The sequence below is a fragment of the Vanessa atalanta genome, chromosome 26 (assembly GCF_905147765.1).
Source record: "Vanessa atalanta chromosome 26, ilVanAtal1.2, whole genome shotgun sequence".
Lineage (NCBI taxonomy): Eukaryota > Metazoa > Arthropoda > Insecta > Lepidoptera > Nymphalidae > Vanessa > Vanessa atalanta.
The window spans coordinates 1,811,889-1,837,429 of NC_061896.1; the positions used below are offsets into that span (position 1 = coordinate 1,811,889).

Sequence of the window (25,541 nt, forward strand, 5' to 3'; positions counted from 1 at the left end):
CGAAATTGAAACATCACACGAGGTATCACTTCAATAATGTCCTTTTTTTATTTAAACGTCAATCGTATTACTTGTACAAATGTCATCTCAAAAACATACGGCCTTATTTTAAAAAAAAAAAACGTTTATATGTTTCTCTCTGTCTGTTGCAATTGATTTGACATGCGAATGAAAAAGATAGCAATGTTTTACTAATCACCCCCTTAACGATATTTACAGATAAAACCGTTATTTTTCATTTCAATTTTAAAGGAGTACCTTTATATTAGTAGCTCTTTAGTTGTGTTAAAGATGATGCTGTCAGTATTTGTTAAATAAAAATGCTTCGTCGAATTTTATCAGCAGTATTTACGTCATTTTTTTTTCTTATAATACCGTACAAGTAAAAAGGATTGATATTATGAAATTATTTTCAAGTCACACTACGCTAAACAGCGGCTTTCAAATAAACTTACATAATTAATCTTAAAATCATACAAATGATACGCCTAATTATTCTAAAAGCTGTCCACTAAAAATAGATTTTTTCTAAAACCGTTTGTTAGCGTGGTTCGACGTAAGGCATAATAATTAAAAAAAAAAAAAAACTTATCATTGCTCTATGAATTTATCTATTGTTAATGTTTTATTATGAAATAATTTTATAAACACAATTATACATTTATTCGTCGCTCGTATAGAACTGTTAATTTACGAATTTCTATTTTTGTATTTTGCAAATAATAAAAAAAAAACAAATTACTATAATATATAAAAGTAATACTCATCCTATCAGAATGCAAATATAATTTATGAATAATGTAAGTTACGCTTTCATTTAAGTTAAATTCCAGAGATTAATAAAGTCCAGTATTGTTTTTTCGTTTGTACAAATTATTTAAATTAACGAATAAATTGTTCGTATTTTACGCTTTAAGCTTTCTGAACTTGAGTGGAGTGAAGTGGTTGACAAAAAAAAAATCTTTCTAAAGTCTTGAATTCGTCCGAAAATGATCTCAATTTTCATAGTAATTATAGGTATTATAATCTGTATTTTCTCTGCTGTATTAAATATAATAAAAATAGACCGCTTCACCCTTCTCTGTTAAAACCTTTCTCTAAAGAGTTATTACTCAAATATGAGTATATCCGTGAACAGTAGTAAGCCTGGCTTCTAATTTTTGGGGTTAAAATGTATAATACAACGCTCGAAGCAAACCGTAGAGTTTATATTATAATAGTTGATGTTTAGCATTTCATAAAAGTATTGTTTTATCAAGGAAATAAAACGAATTATAAACAAAACGAATGTTTTCTTTTAATCCTTTTTCTTTAAAATGTTTTAACTTGAATGTCGCCATTATCATCCTCGACATCATCGTATGTGGTTACAGGCAGCGTTGCAGAACTATCGATAGTTTGACTATCGATAGTTGAACTCGAAAACTATTCCGGATATAGAAAGTACTATCGATAGTATCGATTCGATCAATACTATTGATATTATTGATATTTCTTCGGTAGCAGCGATACTATTGATATTATCGATAGTATCATTAGTTTTGGACTATCGATAGTTTAGGTTAAAAGTAATAATTTTTGCAATACTATCGATAGTATTGCTCAATGGGGAACTCTGACACGTGACAATACTATCGATAGACTACCAATAGACTATCGATATGCAACACTAGTTACAAGTTAGGTGAGCTTCACCAGGATTGAATGTGAGCACAAATCAAAGTAATGAACTGTTTCGTACAATTTAATTAAAGTTTTACAATTATTAATTTACACTTGCTAATATGAAACATCAATGAAAGCAGGCTCGCGACACCGATGTCACTCCAATTAACAAGATTATTATTTTAATATTAACTTTTCCAATGTTCCACCTCGATACCGTGCCTCCATCTTGTTTATTACACACTACTCAAATTCCCGTCACAGATTACCTAAACACTAAATATTTCCCGCCAAAACGTTAATATGACGTCTTGACTCCGCTCGAGGATTATCCTCGACTCTGATTGGTCGTGACGTATGATGCAATATCACAATAGTAACTTTGGGATATATTAGTAAGATTTAACAAGATGATAAAGTCTCAATATCAATACTATTTAAGAAACCATTTAAAATTTAAACAACTCTGTATAACTTTTAATAGAAAAGTATATACTTACAATACAAATGTTTAATCTTGCTTCATATCTAATTTCATAAAATCCGGTTCAGTGGTTTTACATTTCCAGACATACATTGCTTTCGCATTTATAATATAGATTATATATAGATTTTTGAGGTTTTAATTAATATTTAGCAAAATGAAGAGTCATTCGAAGCGTTAAATGCCTTGCCTAATATAGAAAATGTGTCCGTCGCGGGTCGCACGTAGTAAATAAATATAATATAAAAAGCCTAACAAAAGCCAGCCAAGCTGGACACCGTTTATTTTATTTCCGGCTTTATCCGGACGCCTGGCAACCCTAGACGCACGGTAGATAGTAGATACCCGTGGCCACTGCCGCAGAACCAGTGCAGTAATCCAATCCATCCTAATCAAATAGTTATTGCCGATCAAACAGTATCTATATGATCTTCTTACATAGTACGATGTTCCCTTTGAATTAAAATTCATGTATTTATTCGTTCTGAAATTCTAACAAAAAAAAAAAAGAAAAGTTATTTCTAAGTATAGGACATTACGACATGATAAAACTTGCGACGGTCATAGCCGAAGTTTTATTCAAAGTTTATAAAATATAGTTCAAAAGATAAATTATGTGGTCGTATGTGTAAACAAAGCTTAGAAAATGTGTTAGGATAATTTGGATTAATAATCAAAACTTGAAGTGTGACGGATAAAAAACCGAATGTTTTATTATTCATTCGATTATGATAATTTAAATCCTTGATCGCTAACGACAACTCATTGTAGGGACGTTAGCCTGTTCGCATATTTTCCAAAGTGCATTGTGTTAATTTTAAATAGACCACAACGATTTCTTGGCATTCTAAAAGATATTATATGCATCAGATTAGAACAGAATATGTAATTATTAAAAAGTTTATATAAGAGGCTGAGATCGCCCATTGGTTAGAATACGTGCATCTTAACCGTGGTGGGATAAGCACCAAACCTTCTCCTCAAAAGGGAAAGGTGACCTTGCAGTGGAATATTTACAGGCATTTACCGTAAAGTCGCGATTGATAGGAATTTATCAAATCTATAAAAATTGGTAAAATTGTCTATGGCCAAATCTTGTCTTTGATTAGTTCAGTGTCGCCAGAACCTTTTAATATGAAAGGGTTTGTGCCGGATAGCTTAAAAGTAAATTATTAACACTTTTTTTTAATTAATACACATACATATATTTATTGTATTAAGAGATAAACAAAACAAGAAACTAAAATTTATAATAAAAGTGAATCCTAGAACATGTATTCACTTACTTTCAGTGGACTTCGATCAACACTTCGATATATGGTGATCAACTTCGATCACAACTTATTCGAAGACTAGTAGTAAGTATTAACAGGAGTGGCGTTTGCATACCAGGGGAAAAGCCGTGGAATTTTTTCAAATTATTTCAATAAGTACATATCATAAAATAACATCCATTTGTCTGTCTGTCTCAACGCGATAAATACGAAAAAATAACAGATTTAAAAAAAAGATTTCTCTAATATTCTGAGTGACAAAGGCTTAATCGTATAATAATTGAATTAATTTTTTGAAACATAAATATTATGTTGAATTTGTTGAAAAAGACATACTGACTGGGTGCTTCTAGCAGGCGTCGCGTTAATCAATAGTTACGTTATATTACGATGTAAAAGCTTAAATGGTAGACCCTAATTCGGGTAGATAGTTTATTAAATAAAAAAACACGAAACTACATTTATTATTAGAATTTTATTTTAATTTAATACATCATTTTAATATAATTTCACGTACTTATATATTTTATTCATACATACTTGTTGTTGCATACAGCATGCATACAGAATTTAGAATTTATTTCTAATATTTATTCACAAAAAGAATTGTTTGAAAATAAAACGATGTGTTATTATTTTTTTAATTTCGTTGTTCAAACATACTGACTAATGTAAGAATATGAAATAAATATGTGAATAACATTTCACTGTCACTTTTTAAAAAAGGAACTTTTAAATTTCTTGCCAGTACTATATTAAGTCACAACCACAATTCTCGTGTAATTAAAAAAAAAAAAGTTACATTTTTTAATTGAAACCAAATTATTCTAAATTGAGCAAAGTTTAAGTGACGATAAAACGTTATTCGTTAGAAGAGTTAAAGGAACTTCACACGACTTGTAATATTTTTAATAGCTTTAGGTCTTTCTTAATAACTTATTTCTTTTTTTTTTTATAAAACGATTTATACAATTTCAATTATTTAAAATCAGTCATGTGAAGCAAGCGACAGTAATAAAAGTGTTTGCATTTTATTTTAAAATGTTTGACTATTTTTTAATTAAAAAGTATAGAGAGATAAATTAAACCAATGTAAATGCTTCATTCAAAATTGTTCTCGTGTTTGGCTACTTAGAATCCTGAACTGGAATATTCTTATTTCGAATTTTTTTATTAGTGCACGTCAATTTTCATTCCCTTATTTTTTAAAATGTGTTTTTTCGATCTATGAGCAAAAAATATAAAGCAAATATTACTTCCATTTTCACTTATTTGCAAACAATTTAATTTACAACTGACATCAATCTTGTTACAATAATATTTTTACGAACTAAGAAAATGGACCACTTATATTAAATATTATTAGAATTAACTTCGCAAAAAAATTGCGCAGTTCGTAGCTGTAGTCAAAATTATTTTTTTATTATAATACAATAAAATAATTAAAACACCCTGAAATTAAAATTAATAAAAATATTCGATAAAACTAAATTAAAAAATAATTCCAAGGTTCTATTAAATACAGCGGAGTTCGCTTGTATACCGACGGAAACGGTAGGTCCGTTGGCATGTATGCGAGGAGTCCAGGACGAGACTAAGACCTTGGGCCCCTTAAAGCTGAGACTCAGTAATAACTGTATGTATTAACAATATCACGTAAAATCGATGGATGGCGCGCAAACCCATTTAATCTTCGAACGGAGAGGTCTTAACTCAGTAGGTTATATTATATTATACGGCTCTCAATATAAAGACGTTACAATTATATTTATTTAAATCTTTGTATATATATATATATATATATAGTTTTCTGTACTTATATGTAGAAACTAACGGAAACATGAAAATAGCACACTCAAAAGTCTGTGGAGACATTATCATTGATAAAAAATAATTAAAAAAATAAAACCTGATACATCGACAATTTCCAACGCCTAAATGATAATTATAAGAAATTGTATTTTAACTAAAAATATATGTTAGTATGTTTTTTATAACTCCGTCGGAATTTTACTTAACGTATATGCGTGAAAATATAATTTTAACAAACAAACTCCGCTATAATTACTCTTGAATTATAATTTATTGAACAATTTAAACAATTTTGATAATTTCCCTAGAAGAAGATACAGTTTATTTTGATACCGTACCTTTAGTGCGAATTCTTATTTCAAATAAAACAAAACAAAAAAAAAATGCGTTAAAAGCGGGGTACGAAGTGTAATATTATCGAGTCGATAGTATTTCAGATTTTTTTTTTAAATAATCATTGCTTGCCTTGTGCGCATTAAAAAAATTAACACCAACTTATAATTAAAATTATTATTAAACGCACTATAACAAACGTTTATTGTTAAACATATTATTTATTTAAAATCGTAATTTTATATTTTAAAATACTTAATACTTACTTACAATAATTATAAAATAATTTCGTTAATTTTTTTGGCTGTTAAAATGGCGGGATTTCTTATGACGTTAAGACATATAATTTACAAACTTAAAGAGAACAATACTTCATTGTATTGTTATGATAATTGAAAGGTCTGTCAAATATATAATTTTATTTTTTTTATATTATCTGTATTATATTACAGATAACATCTGTAATACCATCGACTCTAGTCATTTAGAAACACATAATAACAATTTAGTTTAGATCTACGTTAAATTCATTCAACAATTAAAACCGTGCCTTAAATAATACTTATATAGTATAATGTAATTTTTTTTTCGTAGTATATATTTAAATCTTAATGAAAATTTTAATTCCTATAACTAACATGTTTAAATCTGTACAATAAATTATAGACGGGTATTTAACAGAGAAGAATCTTAAAATATATACTACAAATAATTACATAATATGCTTTTTTCACATTAATTTATATATTTATATATAAACTCACTTTAAACCAATTCAAATAAAATCAAAATACCCTGTCATTTCGTGCCTAAACAGATTAAATAATAAATGCAAGTTTAAGCTGTGGCTTTTTTGGCACTACTCTGATGAAAAAACGATAACTTCATTCAAATAAAAACTCATTCTATAGTTTTTTACTTATAACTCTATCTTAAAATTTAATTAAAGCATCCATGTATGTAACTTACACACATATTTTTCATATGACATATATATTATGTATAATAAAACTATTACATTTATTTTTTATATTTTAACCACCTTGGGCTGTCAATGTAAAATTCCCTTTTTTAAACAGTGCTGCCTGGATAAAACTATTATGGAATAATATTATATATTGAAAATGTTCTTGTTTCAAAAATTAAAATTAAAATTGTTGCAAAATACCGTTTCGAAATATCCTACAATAATTATTTTCTAATACCTTTAACGGTTTAATATTTTAGTTCATATACGTCAAACGAAAACATCGACACCACAGATAACATATTTTTTATAATATAAATAAAATTAAAATAACGCTTTTTCTCTACATCTAAATTTAACATAACATACGTTATTTTCATTTTATATCTTAGCCGGGGCGGAATTACACAAATTACTACTTTATATATTATTTACAAATATGTAAGCTTTACTACTTTTTTCTAATTAATCACTTTGGCATAGATTAAATAAAACAAATATTTAATTATAACTCAATTAGCCATAGAGTATAAAATGAAAATATATGTCTTTAATATATTATCTGTGTATATAACTCATTAAATGAAATTCGCTTAAAGTTATAAATTTCTTTTCTAAATTTAATGTGACAGATATTACTAAAATGTTATAGTAAGTACCACTGTGTGCGTATGTCCGGCTGTGGTCATGTTGTATGATATAGACTAAAAATATTTCAAAATTTTGCTACCCAAGCGAGTCCAAATATACAAAAATATCAATAAGAAATAACTATACTTTGTGGTTACATAGAAAAATCTAAATTTATTGTTCTAATTTGGCAACAAATTGAGCAAATTGAGCAACCATAATAAACTATTTATAATACTAAGCACTTAGGAAGCATTTTAAATAAAATCTCAATTCAAACTTAACAGATTGTCATAGATTGAAAAGTATTCAAAACAACAATTGATAAAAACAATTCTCACATTGAATGTTATTTATTAAAAACGTACTTTATATTTACAAACCAGAGGCAATATATGCATTTTTCCTAATTTAAAAACGTCCAAACGGCGACACTTCACTTCATCACAAGATAATTAGACGTTCGATAGGTGGCCATTTTATTTTTTAGTGTTCTTAACAACTAATTTCCGATTCACCGAATTCCCCGTTGCTACCCTGTTTAATAACTTTTTTACTTCCAATCACTATTTCGGGGTAATTTTTATTTTTTTTATTATTAGCCATATTCTGTGCGTTACTGCCTGAGCTCGAGGACGCATTATCGCTGTCGGCGTAAGGTACGTCTGTCATGGGTCCATTTAGCAGGCTCGCCGCGGAACTCGATTGCTTCAACTTTCCTTTATCATCCTTCGCTTCGGGTTCCTGGGGTGATTGGAGGTCGTGTATAACCGCTTTCTTCGGGTCGATTTGAATCGTCTTCGATTCTGACAATTTATTCGGAGTGACCACGTTTATATAAGGCGGAAGAATTCTCATTGTATTCATAGTCGTTAAGTTAACTGAACCGCTGTTTTTCTTCAGAGCATTTAAGTTTTGTTCCAATTGAGCTGCGTCTAAGCACAGTGGTTTCGCTTTGGGCAACAGTTTTGGAGGATCTTTGTTCCAGGCGTTTATCCGAGGGGGGTCGGGGGAAGCGATTGGCGCCGCTTTCTTGTCAACAGTGAGAGAGCTGATATTTGTTTTGTCGATGACAGTAGACTCTATCGCCTGGGACAGGACGTTGTCTGGAGGTTTTGGTGATGTTGGCGTTATGCTTATAAGCTTGTCGACCTGTTAATAAGTAATTATATTAAAATATTTGTTTTTCGAAGTGATAACACATATGAAAGGAAAAAATTGATGATATAAAATACATTTTAAAGAGCTGAGCCAAACTGATAAGGCATGAGCGATACTAGATACTCAGCCAAGCAAAACATAGATTTATAGATTATGCTACTGTCCCAAGTGTGCAATAACACACATATACTTTACGGTAGTTCTCATTCTTGATCATAAAAGTCATAGTTATCAAAATATCGACGACCTTCATTTTGGTTTTGAATCCTAACATTAAAATATACTAATATTGCCACTGTTCATAGCAGTATACTGCCAAATATAAAGGTAGATTAGCTCACGATGGGTCCAGGGTCTGTGCTCAGTGCGGGTTCAACAGAGGGAGTCTTGGGTCTGATTTCGGTGAAAGAAGTCTCCCAGACAGCGGGTTTTTCATCTGTCTCTGAGGCCGTATCGTCGTCCATTGATGTGCCTTCCACTGAACTTAATAACCTTTGAAGATAAATTACACAGTTAAATCCATGGCCTTGAAATTTTCCGTTATTATTTAAAGTTATTACTAACTTACTTGGTAAAGTTGGCGTATAAGGGATTGCTAATATTTCAGACAGTAACAATGTCTATTAAATGGTGTCCCATTTGCCAGTGTGTCTAACTATTTAAAATAGATAAAGAATATCATCCTTTCACATTTGAAATGTTTTAATATCATCCGAAATCAGTGAGCTACCTGTCAGTCGAGTTAGACGGCAGAAATTTTGTGTTGGTCCTTGTCTCCACGTTGGCAGCAGTGGAGACGTCGCGTTTTGCGCTGACGGTCACGTTCGCGCCCAACGACGCCATTGGAATGTTGCCATATTCTTGTGATGCTGAGATTTTAAGGAGTTAAATAACAGGTATTATTTATTTAAGTTAATAAAAGGTTATAAGTACCAAGTATTTTAACTGGAATCTAATGTTTTATTGTTATCTTGATCGACGTTTCGACAAAAATTAGTAACCTTGACATGATATTCGATCCGTCTTAATTTGTAATAATTGTACATTTTAAACATGCGCAAAGATTTTATTTTTAGACCTGAAGAATTTTATAGTCGGCTGCCTTGAATTGGAATTTGTTGTAATGTTCAGTTCTTTTTTTGACGACCTCCTCTTTGTTTTCATGGGTACGCCACTCTGAGGTCCCGGGTTCGATTCCCGGCCGAGTCGATGTAGAAAAAGTTCATTAGTTTTCTATGTTGTCTTGGGTCTGGGTGTTTGTGTTACCGTCGTTACTTCTGATTTCCATAACACAAGTGCTTTAGCTACTTACATTGGGATCAGAGTAATGTATGTGATGTTGTCCAATATTTATATTTATATTTATATTTTCTTCCTGATATTCCACAGGCGACTCGTTTATATATATTTTTTTAATTTAATTTTAGCTTGTGTTGAGCATAGAAAAATAATGTCTATAAATTATTATTGAAAGTATGTCATAAACATTTGATAATATCTTAATGTATGAAATCTAAGCCTGATCTTATTTTGAAATACATAAACGAGAAATTCAAAATCGGTGGAAAAATTTATATGTCAAGTCTATCCTGTTATAAATATTTTTCATAACGATAAAAGGTATAGTCCTTCTCGCTTTTGCATATACCAGTTATAGTCAATTATTTTCAAAACAATTTGAATCGTTCTAGCTTAGCTTAAATGTATCTTCTTAACTAATAGTAATTTAGATCATCGTTTGGTTTTGTTTTTACTTAAGTAAAGGCGTTTCGTATAAATTACGAGATACTAGCACCATACCTTTCAGAAGATGTTGATATTGTGAATCCTCTATTTCTGCCTTCTCTTGTGTCGCCGTTAGCGATTTGCTATGAAGTACCAACGGATCCATTGGGCTAAAACAATTTTCTATTACATTTCCGTCCACAATATCATTCCAATTGTGAATTCTTTTTAACGTAAAAATGGATAACCCAAAAATGCTTGTCAACGTGTCTAATATCATAGAAAAATATTTTTGGACGAAATTTATCGGCATTTGTTTATTAGAAAGTTTGTAAAAGGTTTTTTCGAAGGCATTTTTGGGTTATACAAATAACTGAGTGTGTGTTTTAAAATGGTTTGTTTTTTGCATGAAACTTTATAGCATTTAATTTTGATATTAGCCGATTGTTATTTAGAAGAAAATCAATAGGGTTTGGCTCACTAAGCATGCCATAGCTCGTCTGTAGAGCAATTATGAGACTTGTTATTGGGTACGTAACTTTTAAAATTTTCCTTATTTTCCATAGTTTTGTATTTCCAATAACATTTTACTTGATCACAGCAATCATTTAACTAAGTAAAGGAAAAGTTTAAAATACTTGAAAGTGTATCTTTGAAAATTATTTTAAATCAACATGCGCTCATAATATACTTTCTTGGTTGTAAATTAAAGATTTTTTTTTTTTAATTTGGAAAGTTTTTTTTTTTAATTTTCAAAGATATCACAAGGATCAGTTGCAGTTATGACAACAGTAATGGGGAACAACTGTAGCTTAATTTGGAATATTAATTGAGAAATAAAATGAATGTTAAATAGAGAAGAAGACTGGCAGTCATTATTTGTTTTTAAATTATCGTTTCATTTTAAACCGCTAATAATTCGAATTGATCTTTTGATAGAACATTTTGGTACGAAGTCGTTATATTCATGAATATATCTATGTCTTTACTAAAAGAACTGTCTAAAATGTCTTTACTAAACGATATATAGCCAATTAGAATAACAGGATGAATAAAGATACATTTTGACGCCATTGGTAGAAATCTAAAATAATCATTATAACCATCACGAGGATTCGTGAAAATGTCATTGAATGAAAATACAATTAAAGTCGATATAATTAGTTGTAAAAGTGGAATAGTACTGTATTATAAATAGAATTGATCCCAGAAATGTTTGTAGCGCTTATTATATCAGAGCTGTTATAAAATCTCTTAGAATATGTAAATTTAAGGTTTGTTTATATTTAATATAATAATTATTGGAATACAGTATGCGAAAATTAGTTTATGTATTTGTAAAGTAACGTCGGTTTTCTATTTAAATCGTATTGCTGTCTTTTCTTATGTATTTTGATGTTTTGATTTTACTTAGTCGATTTTTTGGTCATATATTAAATATGAAGTATAAAAAACTAAAATAATCTTTATTCAAGTGAACTCAAGAAACAATTATAAATCATCAGTCATTTAACATTAATTAATAAAATGTAAATCATTGGCTCAGAAAGTAGATTCTACCGAGAAGAACTGGCTAGAAACTCAAGAATTACTTCTGTTCCGCTATTTGAATCACAGAATTTGGTAAAAAATAAATCACACGCACATACTGGTAAGAGTTAAAAATATTAATCTGACAGTTCTAAAGCAAATATCAAACATTTTAGAAAGATCAGCCATCTTGTAATTTCTAGTGACTATAATTCAAGATTTTGAAAAAGAAGGAAAACCGGTAGCCATAACAGACGATAACACACCTTTTGGAAATCTTAGGTATATCAGATACTATGAATCTAGTTGCAAATTTGTTCAAGCAAATTATAAAAATTACTTCGCAATCTTCAGCGAGAGGATATACAATAAGAACGAATTCTACCAAAATAAATAATTGCATCATTATCAATAAGTCTAATAGAACATCTGCCAATCTTCTAATATCGTTACCTAGCATCCCCCGGCTGGTCCTGAGGCGATAGTGGCACGAGGTAGTCGCCCGCCGAGCGCTGCCAACATCGCGAGGTAAGCGCACAGGGAGACCAACATTACAGTTACACACCACGTATACATAAACTTACTTTTTATAATTTTTGCTATGTTATTATATCAAACGATATTGCCACAATAATTAAAACATATTGCGTATATCATGTAATTTGATATAATCCCTAAAAAGTTCGTCATAGATGTTATATGTAAACGTATGGACTTACTAAAAATATGAGATATATATATGTTTTAAGATGTGGTGCTGTTTTTTGCACCGTCTCATCGTGGATGTGTTTTGCTCATGTTAAAATCTCCCTGAGTCTCCACTTCAGGTCTAAGCGTGCATCAGATACTGGGTTTTGTAAAGTTTGTCATAATTTTTTTGATGTATATATTTTTTCGTTCGATTTTTTTTTTTTACAAAACCCAGTTAATAGGATAAAGGTAAAATAAGAAAAATACAGGTATAGATTCTCGCTATAGCTACTAGGCAAGTATACACTCAAATTTTGGAAATGTTTCGGTAAAAAAAGAGATTCTTTGAAATGACGTTGTAGAAGCATGAGTGAATAATGAAAAATTGTTATATATTATTGATAAACGATGTCAGTCATGCATTATTAAATTTATGAAATGATATTTGTGAAAAGAAAAAATTAAAGCATTCCAATGAATCTCTCTCTAACTACTGGGTATCTATATCTCTACGCGATTTTCATTCAGGAGAGGGAGTTAGAAAAAATATATAAAAACTTATAAAATGGTATGATCATGCGCCACTCGCAAGCACGCTTTTTAATATCGGACCGCTAACACCGAAAGACGTGGAAAAAAAATTAAAAAGAAATAAAAATCGGATCCAGTTACTTGCTTCTAGTAGCCAGAGCGAAAACATTTGGAAAGAAAAAAAAAAACAGTTACAAATTAGTACATTTTTAAATTGACAATTTATTTTACATAATCTGCGTATATTTTTATTATATTATAGTGTTGAAATACAGATAAACTCCAGTGAATATATTTAATTAAAATTTAAATAGTTAAATTATATTATGTTTTTATAAAAAAGTATGTCTTTTCGTTGTTCAATAAAATAATCCATAAATTATTATCTGAGAGATAGATTATATTAAAAAATTAATAAAAAACATTATTTGGTAAGATTTTTTTAATTATAATAAATAAATTCAATTTGTTTTGTGTGAAAATTATTGAACAACAAGCCTAAATTCGAAATACATTGATTCAAAACTATCAAATCCATATTCGAATTTCCCGCTCATTATAAAATGGCGGCTTTTTGAACGCTATACATGTAGCCATTCCATAAATTATTTAAAAAAAAAATCGTCTGACCATGATATAATATCACTCAGCTCAGGACTAACATGGATGTTTAGAGACGAGTAGGAATTACTACATGTTAAAGCGAGACAGATATTAGTTTCAATGTTCTGACCGGTAACTTAAGATGAAATGGTATCAAACATTCATATTTTTGTATCGAATAAAGTAAAAAAATGTTCATGGTAATTTTCTAATAAAAACAACAAAAAAATATCTAAACCAATAATATGAGAATACGAGTAAACATTATTATTAGATAATAATTATTATAAAATACTTTTTGAATACAAATTAATCGAACTAAATGGAATAAATTGACATTAATGGCTGCTATTTTTTTTTAATAAAACGGCAAAAAGGCCTTTTACGGTAATAATAAATTATGCACTTATATGAATGACGTTTTTATTTTTTTTTAATTTGAAGTTGGTTTACTTGTAAAAGTATTAAATTTAAGAAGTATAAAATTGTAAATGAATACAGGAATTTTGCAATAATCGATAGTCGCTGAACTGTCAAACTGTGAACCGTATAATGTTAAACTTCAATGGGTGACAATCATTGTCAATGTAGGTATATGATAAGTGATCGCCCATTCAATCAGGATAATTATATTTATGTTTGATACCATTTGCATAGTATATTCTATCCTATGACATTACGTACCTGTGGTCCATTAGCTTCAGGTAATTCAGGGGGTGCAAGATATGAGCATAGAAGCGGGAGAGGTGCGTCCGTTATTTCTGGATCCTATTAATGATTGGTTACAATATTATTATTATTATTTTTTATATATCAATAAAATAAATCGATATAATTGTCTCGTTGGTCTAGTGGCTGGCTAGATATAAGGTCATTGATCCCGAGGTTCTGGGTTAATTTTTTTTTTACGACAGCCCGGAGTCTGTCTTGGAAAGCACGTAGAGCCTCATCCTCCACCTGAACACTTTCCGGTCGTGTCGGATTTGCCCTCCCATCGCATTATGAGAGCGAGGGTATAGATCGTGCACCTGTGTTTGTGCACACACACGTGCACGATAATATTAATGTCAGGACACATCTCCTGTGTAGTTGACAAGTCTCCCTTGATCGAAATCGGTGAGGACGACGACATCATCTTTTTAACCATGGACCAAATCTGGTCCACGGTTTTTAACGGTCCAATTAGATTAAGTAATAGATCATATTTATCGTGGAGTTTCAATAACATCACTTGCATCAATAATTATAATACAAATAATTTGGTCCATATAATTTTTTATTTTGTAAAAAAATAATTTCGATACTCTACGCGGGAATTTTTATTAAGTCGCCACCTCAAAATCTAGACCAAAGTATATTTGTTTATGGTCAGCATATCTATTGTCATAACGAGTATATAAATGAACAGTTACTGATTATGTAGATGACACTAGCCTGCACTAATCTCTGTAGTCTGTCGAACATCTGAGCGAAGGAAGGTCGCTCGGTGGGGGCGGGGTTCCAGCACTCACACATCAGCCTGTATACGTCAGGCGGGCAGCCTGTTTGGAAAAGAAAAAAATTCATGTTCAAAAATTATGCTTTAGGCTTTTCGACAAATAATTAGCGAGACGAAGACAACGGTGATGATTTAAAAAAATGGATTTTTATAGGATAGGGAGAAGGAATTGATGATGTGTCACAAGCTTAACCCTGACGTCACCTATCTTAACTGGCATATTTGTTACAAAATCAACTATAATAATAATAAATAAATATTGGACAACATCACATACATTACTCTGATCCCAATGTAAGTAGTTAAAGTACTTGTGTTATGGAAATCAGAAGTAACGACGGTACCACAAACACCCAGACCCAAGACAACATAGAAAACTAATGAATTTTTTCTACATCGACTCGGCCGGGAATCGAACCCGGGACCTCGGAGTGGCGTACCCATGAAAACCGGTGTACACACTACTCGACCACGGAGGTCGTCATGTCAACTGTACCATAATATTTAGAAGATAACATACCAGGTGGTTTTTCCAGTCTCCCGCCACCAGATACCATCTGCATCACCTCTCGGTTCGCGCAGCCGGTGTACGGCATGATGCCCAGCGAGAAGACTTCCCAAAGTAGCACGCCGTAGGACCTGGGGAGAGTTAGACGAATTATGAATTACTTTCAATCCTTGTAATAAGCGATGAGAAAGCATTCGCAACGTGCAAAAATATGTCACATTTGTACGAAATGGGCCATGAATTAAAACAAAACTATTCTTGTAGCTTCATCTTATGGATATATATTTCCATGCAGTTGGACATGATATTTTATAAATAAACAAGTAATTCTCACCAGACATCCGTTTTGACAGTAAATATCCCATCTATATAGGCTTCGGGGGGCATCCATTTAATAGGCAGCATGGCTTTCCCCCCTTTCTTGTAATAGTCAGAACGGTAGATGTCTCTGGCCATGCCGAAGTCAGCTATCTTCACAACTCGGCCGGGTCCGCGGGATGTAAGTAGACAATTGCGCGCAGCTATATCCCTGTGTATTGCATTATGAATTTTTTGACATCTGTGATATTGTTTTTTGACAATAGAGCTGATGAGGAAAAAGGTCGTAACCTCTCTCAAAGAGAAGTTTTGGAGCTTAAGAGGTCCACCGTATTTGAAGCCTATTCCAATAGAAGAATGAAACATAAGCAAACTTTAGATTTTCGTATAACATGCCATTTAATAATAGCCTAACTACGACTATATTGTTTACTACAGATAGTTCTTGATTAAAGAATCTACTCTAATTTTACTTCCAAAGTTCCAATAACAGCTTCCTCAATGTTCTAAACGCAATTGTTTCGCAAATCCATTATGAATATCATTGATTATTAAAGCTCTCGACCTCACGCCAATTTGATGTCAAAAGTGCTTTCGTCCTCTTTTGGTTGAAAAAGACTATTCGTAAAGTATTAATAGTCATATGATTATGATTAATCAAGAGAACAATTTTGTGCAGATTTACCGACAAAATTGTGTCGAAAATGGTTATATTTGCTAACAATGTATTGATGAACACGTAAAATCAATAGGAACGTTAATGTTTAAAAGTTAAAGCATACGTTCAGGCATTCAAATAAAAATTATATTAAAATTATGAATATTTCACCCAAATATATAACTAACCTGTGAACGAATCTCTTTGCTTCCAAATACTTGCACCCTTTGCATATATCCAGCGCGCAAAGCAAGAGGTCCTTCATGGTAAGAGCGCTGGCTCTCTCCGGTCGGGGACGACTCTCTCGGAGGAAATTTTTCAAATCCCCACCGGCCAGCAGCTCCAGAACTATGAACCTGGAGGAACATTTTTTTCGTTTATCCAAACTTTATTTTTTGCACTTCATCTCATCTTGACGATGGAAAAATAGTCATCATACAATATAAAACGATCGAGTAATGGAAAGGAGAGCCTAAAAAACATAGCAACAGGTACAGTCTTTATGCAGGGCAAATAAAATATCTCCTAATGAGTTCCTCGTTCAGCTCGGTGGCTTTGACGTATAGCGTTTAAAAAAAAAAAAATCATTACAAAACTCATGTAAAACGAGTAGAAAGAGTACAAAAGCGACTGTTGCGTCATCTTACATATCGCACGAACTGCATGAAAACCGACAATTCCTACGAAAGAAAGCTGGAAATTTTTAACATTACATCACTTCAGTCACGTAGAACCATCGCAGATATGATATTCTTGCACAAAATTTTAAACAACAATATTGATTGTTCAGCAATAGTCCAATTATTTAATTTTAACATTCCAGTAAAAGTGACCAGGAAACCAGTCGGCTTATTCCACATACCATTATATAAGTCAAACTTAGGAAAGTATTCCCCATAAGCCAGACTAGCACCTACAATGATCTGTCCTCGAAGATTTCTGGCCTTGATATAGCTTGTGATAGTCTAACTGTTTTTAAATCTAAATTATTAAAATTCTTTAATAATAATTATTATGTTATATGAATGCTTCATATTTGTTTTTCAATATTATCATTTTTTCTTTTCGTTTTATATTTGCTAATTTTGTAATAATAATGTCAATTAATTTAATTTCTTTTTAATAATGATTAATAAATTTAATATCTAATTTTAATTAATAAATATTTGATGCATGCTGTGATTACCTATAAAAAGAAATACAATTATCATGAGAGTAAATTATATATTAAGTACCTATGTAATACAATTGTAATTTCTGTTGGTGATCCTCTTAAAATAAAAATAAAATAAAATAAAATAAGTGTTCTCGAATCCTACAGAATCAGCTCACCTGGGGTGGCGGTCGAAGCAGACGCCGATGAGGTGCACGATGTTGGGGTGGTTGAACTTGGCCATGATGGCGGCCTCCATGAGGAAGTCGGACTCGGCCTGCCCCGTGGACAGCTCGGGCAGCGTCTTGACGGCGACGGGCATCTCCAGCGCGTCGCCGGCGCGGTGGCGGTACAGGCCCTGGTACACCTCGCCGAACGCGCCCTGCCCGAGCGCCCTGCGCGCACGCGGTCAGCATTGCAATCGCTTCTCATTCCCAAACTAAATAACGGAGCGAAAACTTACTTGACGAGCTTCAGACTCTCCCTGGCCACCTTTGGCAGTCCTCTGACGTCGACCCCCTGAGGGAGGAAGCTCTCGCTGCCGTAGTGGGGGTTGAAGGCCATGTTCAGGGTATTATCACCACCGGGAGCCGTTCTTAATCTGTGTAGCTGTAACTCCTGCTGTCTTATCTGTTTCTGTATCAGATCCTCCTCTTTCTTACGTTGATATTTATTATCTGTGGATAAATCATAGTACTGGTGTTATTCTCGACTTTACTAGTGTTATTTATCACTAGCGAGCTATATATGGGGAATGATATAAGGTAATATAATTGGTTAATAAAAAAGTGTTAATGTTATACTTACAAAAATGAAGTGAAACCACGAATATGACTCCGAGACACAGCACCACGATGATAGACAGTACTATAAGGCTTATCAGCCACATTTGGGGCCAACCTTCCTCCACTAAAAATAATAAAAAAATGAATGAACATTTGACTAAAGCCTCCAATTTCCGCCTATAATAGCGCCTTAAGAACGATTCTCTTGGCGAAATATCGAACGAAACCTTCAAACACCAGTTAATTTTGTAGCTAGCGCAGAAAATAATCAGCTCTAGTATTTTTTCAATTGTTTTTCAGAAAATCACTAAGATGCTATTGAATTTCTTGATGACTTTTCTCGAAATAATCTAAATTCGGAACCGCTAATTGATAACTTACTTATTTAAAATAAAAGTCACGTAAAACTACTCCAAAGCTAAGCTATATTTTAATTTTACATTGAATATTATTTTTATCAAAGGAATATCAGCTGACTACCAGCTTGACTTGATCTTGCCTGATTATAACACTCACATATACACTTGGTGGGATCATTGGCGTCCGTGGACCAAGACGACGGGCAATAGCACTTCACTTCACTCCTGTATTCGTTCATCGCGACACATCGGTAGTTGCAGCCGCATTTCTAGCGCAAGAATTTTTTTTTAATAGATTCGATTAGCTAACACAAATGGCTAAAATTAATGTAAATTTCGTCACACAAATCATTCGTCTAATTTACGTAAGAAGTTATGATTCAGTTCGCTACTTTTCCGAAAAAAGGTGTATGGACTTGCCTAGTTCAATAGCTATCTGGAATGTTTTTGAGTGAAAGAGTACAGTGTAAGGACACTTGTTCTTATCAAATGATTGACCGCAGTGGAGGAATATCTTGGAATAAGTCGTAGGTAAAATTCTTCATTTAAAAGGAGAGGAATTTTGTTCGGAAAAGGTATTATAATAAAATATCTTTACCTATTTCCTACAAGAAAGGAAGCTAGCATATTTTGGGTATATGGCCAAGTAATAGGAACTCTTTCGAAATATCATGGAGGAGGTGGCAGGCAGAGGAGGCCTGGGCGCAGGAGAACAACATTGCTTAAAAGCTTGCGCCAATGGGAGAGCATGAATAAGAGCAGCGATCTCGAAAGTTGAAAATCCAAAAAAAGAAGACAATCTTATATCATATCCAAGTGATGGTAGGACTTTATACTTACATGTATAGCCGGAACCACCAAAACTTCACCAGGGCCAGTTCTCAAGGCCATATTGACTTCCGCATACTCTTTTATACCCCGGCTGATGTCCACATATGACCATCCTCCTCCACCGTGCTGCCCATCACCCTCATTGGTGTTACCACCTACGTAATTAAGAGATAATTAGGTATTAATTACATGTATCATCAAAATAACCTTGTAGGCGAAAGATAAAATCAAGTTTGGAACATATTAAGATATTTATTATACTAAGATGTATTTTTACTAAAACAAAAAAAAAAAATGGGCTAAACTTAAACCTTAAACCGTTTTCTAAAACTGTTCCAAAATTCAGCTGCAAGATTTGATCACACACACGAACAAGGGAAGATAAATGAGTAAAACGAGGAAAAGAAGGCAATAAACGTCTAATAATAGAGATATTAATGGTAAAACGGTCAAATTGATAATATACTAAGATTATTCAGAAAACTAGATATTTTAACATTTATCTGTACTTACCAACCCATCCTCCACCTCCACCTCCTCTCAGACATCCCCCACCCCCGCCACCAAAGCCCCCATGTGCTCCCCCAGAACACGCCGCACCACCGAATCCTCCTTCCCTCAGGGACGTGCCACGAACCAGTTCAAAGCCTGGCGTTATCGGACCTGGCCGAGATATCCATCCTCCGCCAGCACCTACATTTATTTACAAGTATTTGTTTATATTATTTATATTTATACAAAATGTTCTTTATTTAAATTAGGTACTCAGTGGCAAATGGGCCAACTGATAGTAAGTGGACCACACCATTATATTGGCACTGTAAGAAATATTAATCATCCCTTACGTCTTCGGTACGTCTCAAACCTTGGGAACCAAGTTATTATGACCCTCACGTTTGTATGAAAAATATGGTACGATAAAAGTGTGTAGAAGTTAGACTACATCATAATGTTGATAGAACTTACCAGAAGTCTTCCCAGGCTGGCCGTACATGTAGCCAGATTCCGGCGTGGTATTTGTTCGTCCTCGAGCGTGCTGGGAACCATCGTCCCGGAAAACCCCCACTGATAGACCTCCTCCACCGCCTCCCACCAGCAAGGGTATAGGCTGACCTTCTTTGTCCAGCTATATATAGATTGAATAAATTAATAAAATGGATTAAATTTTGATACAATATAAAATGGTTGATTTGTCTTGATCGAAATTTCTAGATGACTCTAATAATTAGGGTAATATATTCACATAATAATATTTGTTTCCTCGAAACATTGCTCCACATGACGACCTCTGTGATCGAGTAATGTGTACACCGGTTTTAATGGGTACGCCACTCCGAGTTCCCGGGTTCGATTCCCGAACGAGTCGATGTAGAAAAAGTTCATTAGTTTTCTATGTTGTCTTGGGTCTGGGTGTTTGTGGTACCGTCGTTACTTTATTTTTATTTATTTTTTTATAAATATTCCGATTTTCCATAACACAAGTACACATTGGGATCAGAGTAATGTATGTGATGTGTCCAATATTTATTTATTATAGTTACGTCAGGCTTCCAAAAGTAATACATACATTTTATATTTTTGGAGAAAAATTATTCAATCATACAATATTTACAACATAATATACAAACATACTTTTTTGTAATTTTAATATTTTAAGTATTCAATTATTTTTACATAGTCCTATTTGATGCTAGTAAGTATATGTAACTTAGGAGGATTGGATACATTGCATGGAAATATATGGTAGGCTACGTCCACCGAAACTCACCAGGAAGACGAACGTAGCACCCCCTCCCCCTCCCCCGCCGTCGTTCACGTGCGTGTTGCGCACCTCGTGCGTCTTACTCGTGAACACGATAGCCGTCTCATTGGAATCCCTCCTGGAACACTCCTGACTCTCCTGCGCCGACAGAGTCTAAAAGAAAGATAATAGAAGTTAGAAAGACACTTGTCGCGATGACCGCACCGGGCATTCGGAGCCGAGGCCGACCTTCTTGCAGGCGTTCATGCCCTGCTGCCCCAGCAGCATGTAGAGGCGCTCCCCGCGGTGCAGCTCGAACAGGCCGCGCGCCTGCGCCGCGTGCGACACGCCCGCCCACATGGAGCCCAGCCCGCCCGACGCGCCCGTCGCCAGGATGCTGCGGCACAGGCGTTTGCATCTGAGAGAGCTCTAGCCTCATTGTGCTTGTGGAACGTATTTTTTAATTGACCGAAGACAGCGTCGTTTTAAATTTGATTTGTGAGCTGCTTAGTAATGATCTAATATGACATACATATGTCAAAGATGTACAACGAGTAAGACTCACAATTATCAATCACCGGTTCGGTAATTAGATTTTACCGAGAAAAACCGAGGAAAAGAGTGTTCCACCATTTTAATTACAGAGTATGTCAGTAAACAACAATTATTATTTTTTTATATATCCTGTCTATCTAGAAGTCAATAAATACTACAGTCCGTTCACAGTTATTTTACCTCTGACATTTATCAAAGAGGCTGCGCGTTAGGCTGGCATTAGCATTACTGAATGTCTAATTGTTCAGAGCTCCTCGAGCTACATGATAAATTCAGTGATTATTACATTTATTCATGCCAAAAAGAATTCAGAGTAGTTGGAGAAAGATCGTGCTAGCTGTGTGTGAATTTTGAGAGAAGGAAAAAACTAGTAAAGGTCCTGTAATTCCGCTAGTTGCCATGACAGGTATGTAAAGTAATGTTACCTGCTATTAAACAATTCCCGTATGTTTAAAAATAATTCTCTACTTTACTGAAATTTTATAATTTAAGATTAATGATTATTATATAAAATTACAATTTTTACAAATGAATAGATTTGTACCAATGTGATTCATGGTATTATTCACCTTCCATCCACGGCAAACACGATATCTAGTAAAAGTATTTTCAAAGTTCGTACAAGTGAAAACGTTAATTTAATGGTGAACGGTACCATTATGTGTAAGAGTATATAAATTAAATGTTGTAAGTTTATTAATTAACGCTTTTTAAAATTCAGGTTTGTCTGAGAAAACCATCAGCACCATTACTAAAGAAGGTGAAATTGCTGCTTCCACGTCTCGAAAAATCTCTACACGGAGAAAAAAACACATTTAATAAAAACTAAGAGTTAGAAATAAAATACACGAAATGTACGCAGTCAGGAAAGAGGTTCGAACTTAAACGAAACTTAGCAGAGTTAAAGATCGATATTGACTTTAAACGTAGACGACGATATTGAAAAAAAATTATTACACAAGTAAGCGATGCCTCGGATACTGAGTCTGATAGCACTTCTGATTTTCCGTTCTCTTCTGATGAAGTCCATTTAGATCATTATTATTCTAAATAAAAGCTTTAACCAATCCGTTCTTGTTTTTATTTATTACCAAAAAACAATTATATAGTTACAAAAATATTTTTATGACTACACAAGGTATAGGAGCATTGGTACAGATATATTATATGTATATCACGCCATGCTATGCCTACATCCATCAACGGGCCTGTCTCCTCTAGCTACTACCATCGTTTGCACCAAATTAGGTAGGTATATGACTACCAATGGTAACGGGGTTAGAAATATAATTCTCCAATTGGCTCAGCTAGAAGTAAATAGGTATTTTATATGAAGGACAGCTTCATATCATTCTGCCACTACCACCAAATATTCTCTCATCTATCACGATTTTCTAATTTAATACAAAGGATTTTTAGAAATTATCTATAACAACACATCGCACAAGTTAGCCAACTTAATAGCCAGAGGTAAAGTAACTGTTATGTGAACGGGTTATAAGTCCACGCTTTTTTGTATCTTTAATATAATCTTGTTTTGAGTAATATGCCTTATTTATCCTCGTTTTTTTTATATCTATTCATAGTGTAATTATTTTATTTTTTAATTCATTTTTAAATTTTTGACGACAAGTAAGTGTTATTTTATTATCAAAAAGAGCTACAAACTAGTTAGTGACCAGTACCCCTACAATCTTAATACCATTTTTTAATAACGCTGTTAAAGTTTTATAAATAAATAATTGGCATCACGTAATTATAATATATATCTTATATATTAATAGCGTAAGCCGATTTTTGTCCCAGTGATTATGGGACGATAGCTTCACATAAAATATCCGTTATGATCTAATTTTGAAGAGATCCAGCCGTAGATGTGCAGGAAAATTAAAAAGGGATTCTTGATTGCAATTTACTAAATTATTACGATTTAACGGAAAAAAGTTACTGACCGGTTAGAATGCGGTGCTACGATTGTATAAGACAAAAAATCAACTTAAACAAAATTAAAGTAAATTGTTATCAACCAACTCCAATTCTAACTGAACTGATGAATACTACTTGAAATTAAAAATTTAATTTAAATAAGGTTTCATAATTGTGGCGCCAAATATATATGAGTGACTTGCAGTTCACAATGAAATCAAACCAAATCTGTCATAGATTTCGAAATTCCTAAAAAAAACTTTAGAATAAACGCGACGTTTCGCGGGCGACCCACTAGCAACAATAAAAACTCCAACAACTCACGTATATAGCCCTTCGTTAGGCACCTCCCACACTTGTATCCCCTGGTAAGGCTTGCCTTGTAGCACTGTCACCGCTACGGGCGTATTGTTGTACGCGATGTCACACATGGTCTGATTCGGACCGTAACGGCCCGTGGTACCACAGGTGGAGAAACGGTAATCTAAAATGTTTTATTAAAGTAGTACCTTATAATGTAGAAGATCTTTGTGCTTTTTGAAGACCTAAATTATAGCCAAACATTAAACACTTTTTCTTATAGACACAGTAAGTAAAGGCGGACTTAACAACCTGATGGTAACTCTTCACCACCAGCATTGTCACTATAAGAAACATTAACCATTCCATACGTCGCAAGTGCCCCTTGTTGAACTAAGATGTTATGTCTCTTTAATTTGAAATAACATTGTCTCACTATCCTTCAAACTACAATACTTAAACAGTTATACTAAGGATTGCTGTTTGGCGGTAGAATAAATGGTGGTACCTATCCAGACGGACTTGCATATAGTCGTAACAGCGTGCTAATGTCCCATAGCTGGGCAAAGAGAGGGGAGAGGAGGCTCTCCCTCGTTGAGGAGTAGATTTGGAACTCAGTCCACTCTGCTCCAATACGGGTTGGTGGATACACATGAAGCAGAGTTACATTGAAATTAGACAATGCAGGTTTCCTCATGATGTTTTCCTTGAACACCGAGCACGAGATGAATTAAAAACACAACCGTTGCCGGCCAATAAGCCATCTCATATCAAATAGTTATTTAAAACAATATACAACATAATTAAAGTATACTTACATGTAGCATCAACGAAATCTGGATGAGGCGTGGTCTTCTCTTCGAATATGGGATCGTAATAATTGTAATCTCCTAACGCTGTGGAGTTTATGTTTAGGCCGAAACATTCGGGTGCCATCGAAAAGTCATCTATCGCTGAGTCCGAGTAGATACGCATGCCCATGCGAGTTTTGAAGATGAAATAGTACCTGAAAAAAGAAATACATAAAGGGAATTTAATGATTTTTAACATCCACGCGTTTCTTATGAATCAGCAATTGAATTTATCTGCTAATAATATTTTCAAAGTATAATAAAGTATAACTTTGGATAGGAATAGGTAATACCAAAAATAATCGTCGTCAGATCCACGTGAATGGTAACATGGTCGGTTAGTTTTTGTATTTATTCATTCAAATCATTTGTAAAAAATACATTGATAAAGAAGGCGTATTATTCGATACAAGATTATATAGATGATAAAAAAGAGTTAATACTTGTTGACTTCCAGGCAGGAGACAAAACATACATATATAATTGTATTTTACTAACATGACTGTATTTTCAGATGTTGAAAAAGAGTAACTACTGAGTTTCTTGCCGGTTCTTCTCGGTAGAAAGAAACTTTATTATACCGAGAAGAATGTAGAATTCTTCTCGGTATAATAAAGTTTGTTAAATGGCGAATCAAAAGTGCTTTTAAATGC

At 33.1% G+C, this 25,541-nt stretch overlaps 1 protein-coding gene across 1 annotated transcript in view; it reads right to left on the reverse strand.

The window, feature by feature from the left end:
- Positions 1–6,354: 6,354 nt before the first annotated feature.
- Positions 6,355–25,541, reverse strand: part of LOC125073943 (ALK tyrosine kinase receptor) — a 36,643-nt gene continuing 17,456 nt past the window's right edge. Inside the window, exons 9-29 of the mRNA XM_047685063.1 lie at positions 24,856–25,043; positions 24,062–24,221; positions 21,506–21,653; positions 21,284–21,430; positions 20,482–20,641; positions 20,029–20,208; positions 19,525–19,670; positions 18,842–18,953; positions 18,348–18,449; positions 18,004–18,217; positions 17,720–17,935; positions 16,576–16,743; positions 15,746–15,940; positions 15,424–15,542; positions 14,840–14,946; positions 14,090–14,173; positions 12,035–12,093; positions 10,127–10,221; positions 9,057–9,195; positions 8,668–8,818; positions 6,355–8,317 (exon numbers count right to left, since the gene is read on the reverse strand). Coding sequence (XP_047541019.1) covers positions 7,661–8,317; positions 8,668–8,818; positions 9,057–9,195; positions 10,127–10,221; positions 12,035–12,093; positions 14,090–14,173; positions 14,840–14,946; positions 15,424–15,542; positions 15,746–15,940; positions 16,576–16,743; positions 17,720–17,935; positions 18,004–18,217; positions 18,348–18,449; positions 18,842–18,953; positions 19,525–19,670; positions 20,029–20,208; positions 20,482–20,641; positions 21,284–21,430; positions 21,506–21,653; positions 24,062–24,221; positions 24,856–25,043 — 3,547 coding nt within the window. The 3' untranslated portion in view covers positions 6,355–7,660. The remainder of the gene's footprint in view (positions 8,318–8,667; positions 8,819–9,056; positions 9,196–10,126; positions 10,222–12,034; positions 12,094–14,089; positions 14,174–14,839; positions 14,947–15,423; positions 15,543–15,745; positions 15,941–16,575; positions 16,744–17,719; positions 17,936–18,003; positions 18,218–18,347; positions 18,450–18,841; positions 18,954–19,524; positions 19,671–20,028; positions 20,209–20,481; positions 20,642–21,283; positions 21,431–21,505; positions 21,654–24,061; positions 24,222–24,855; positions 25,044–25,541) is intronic.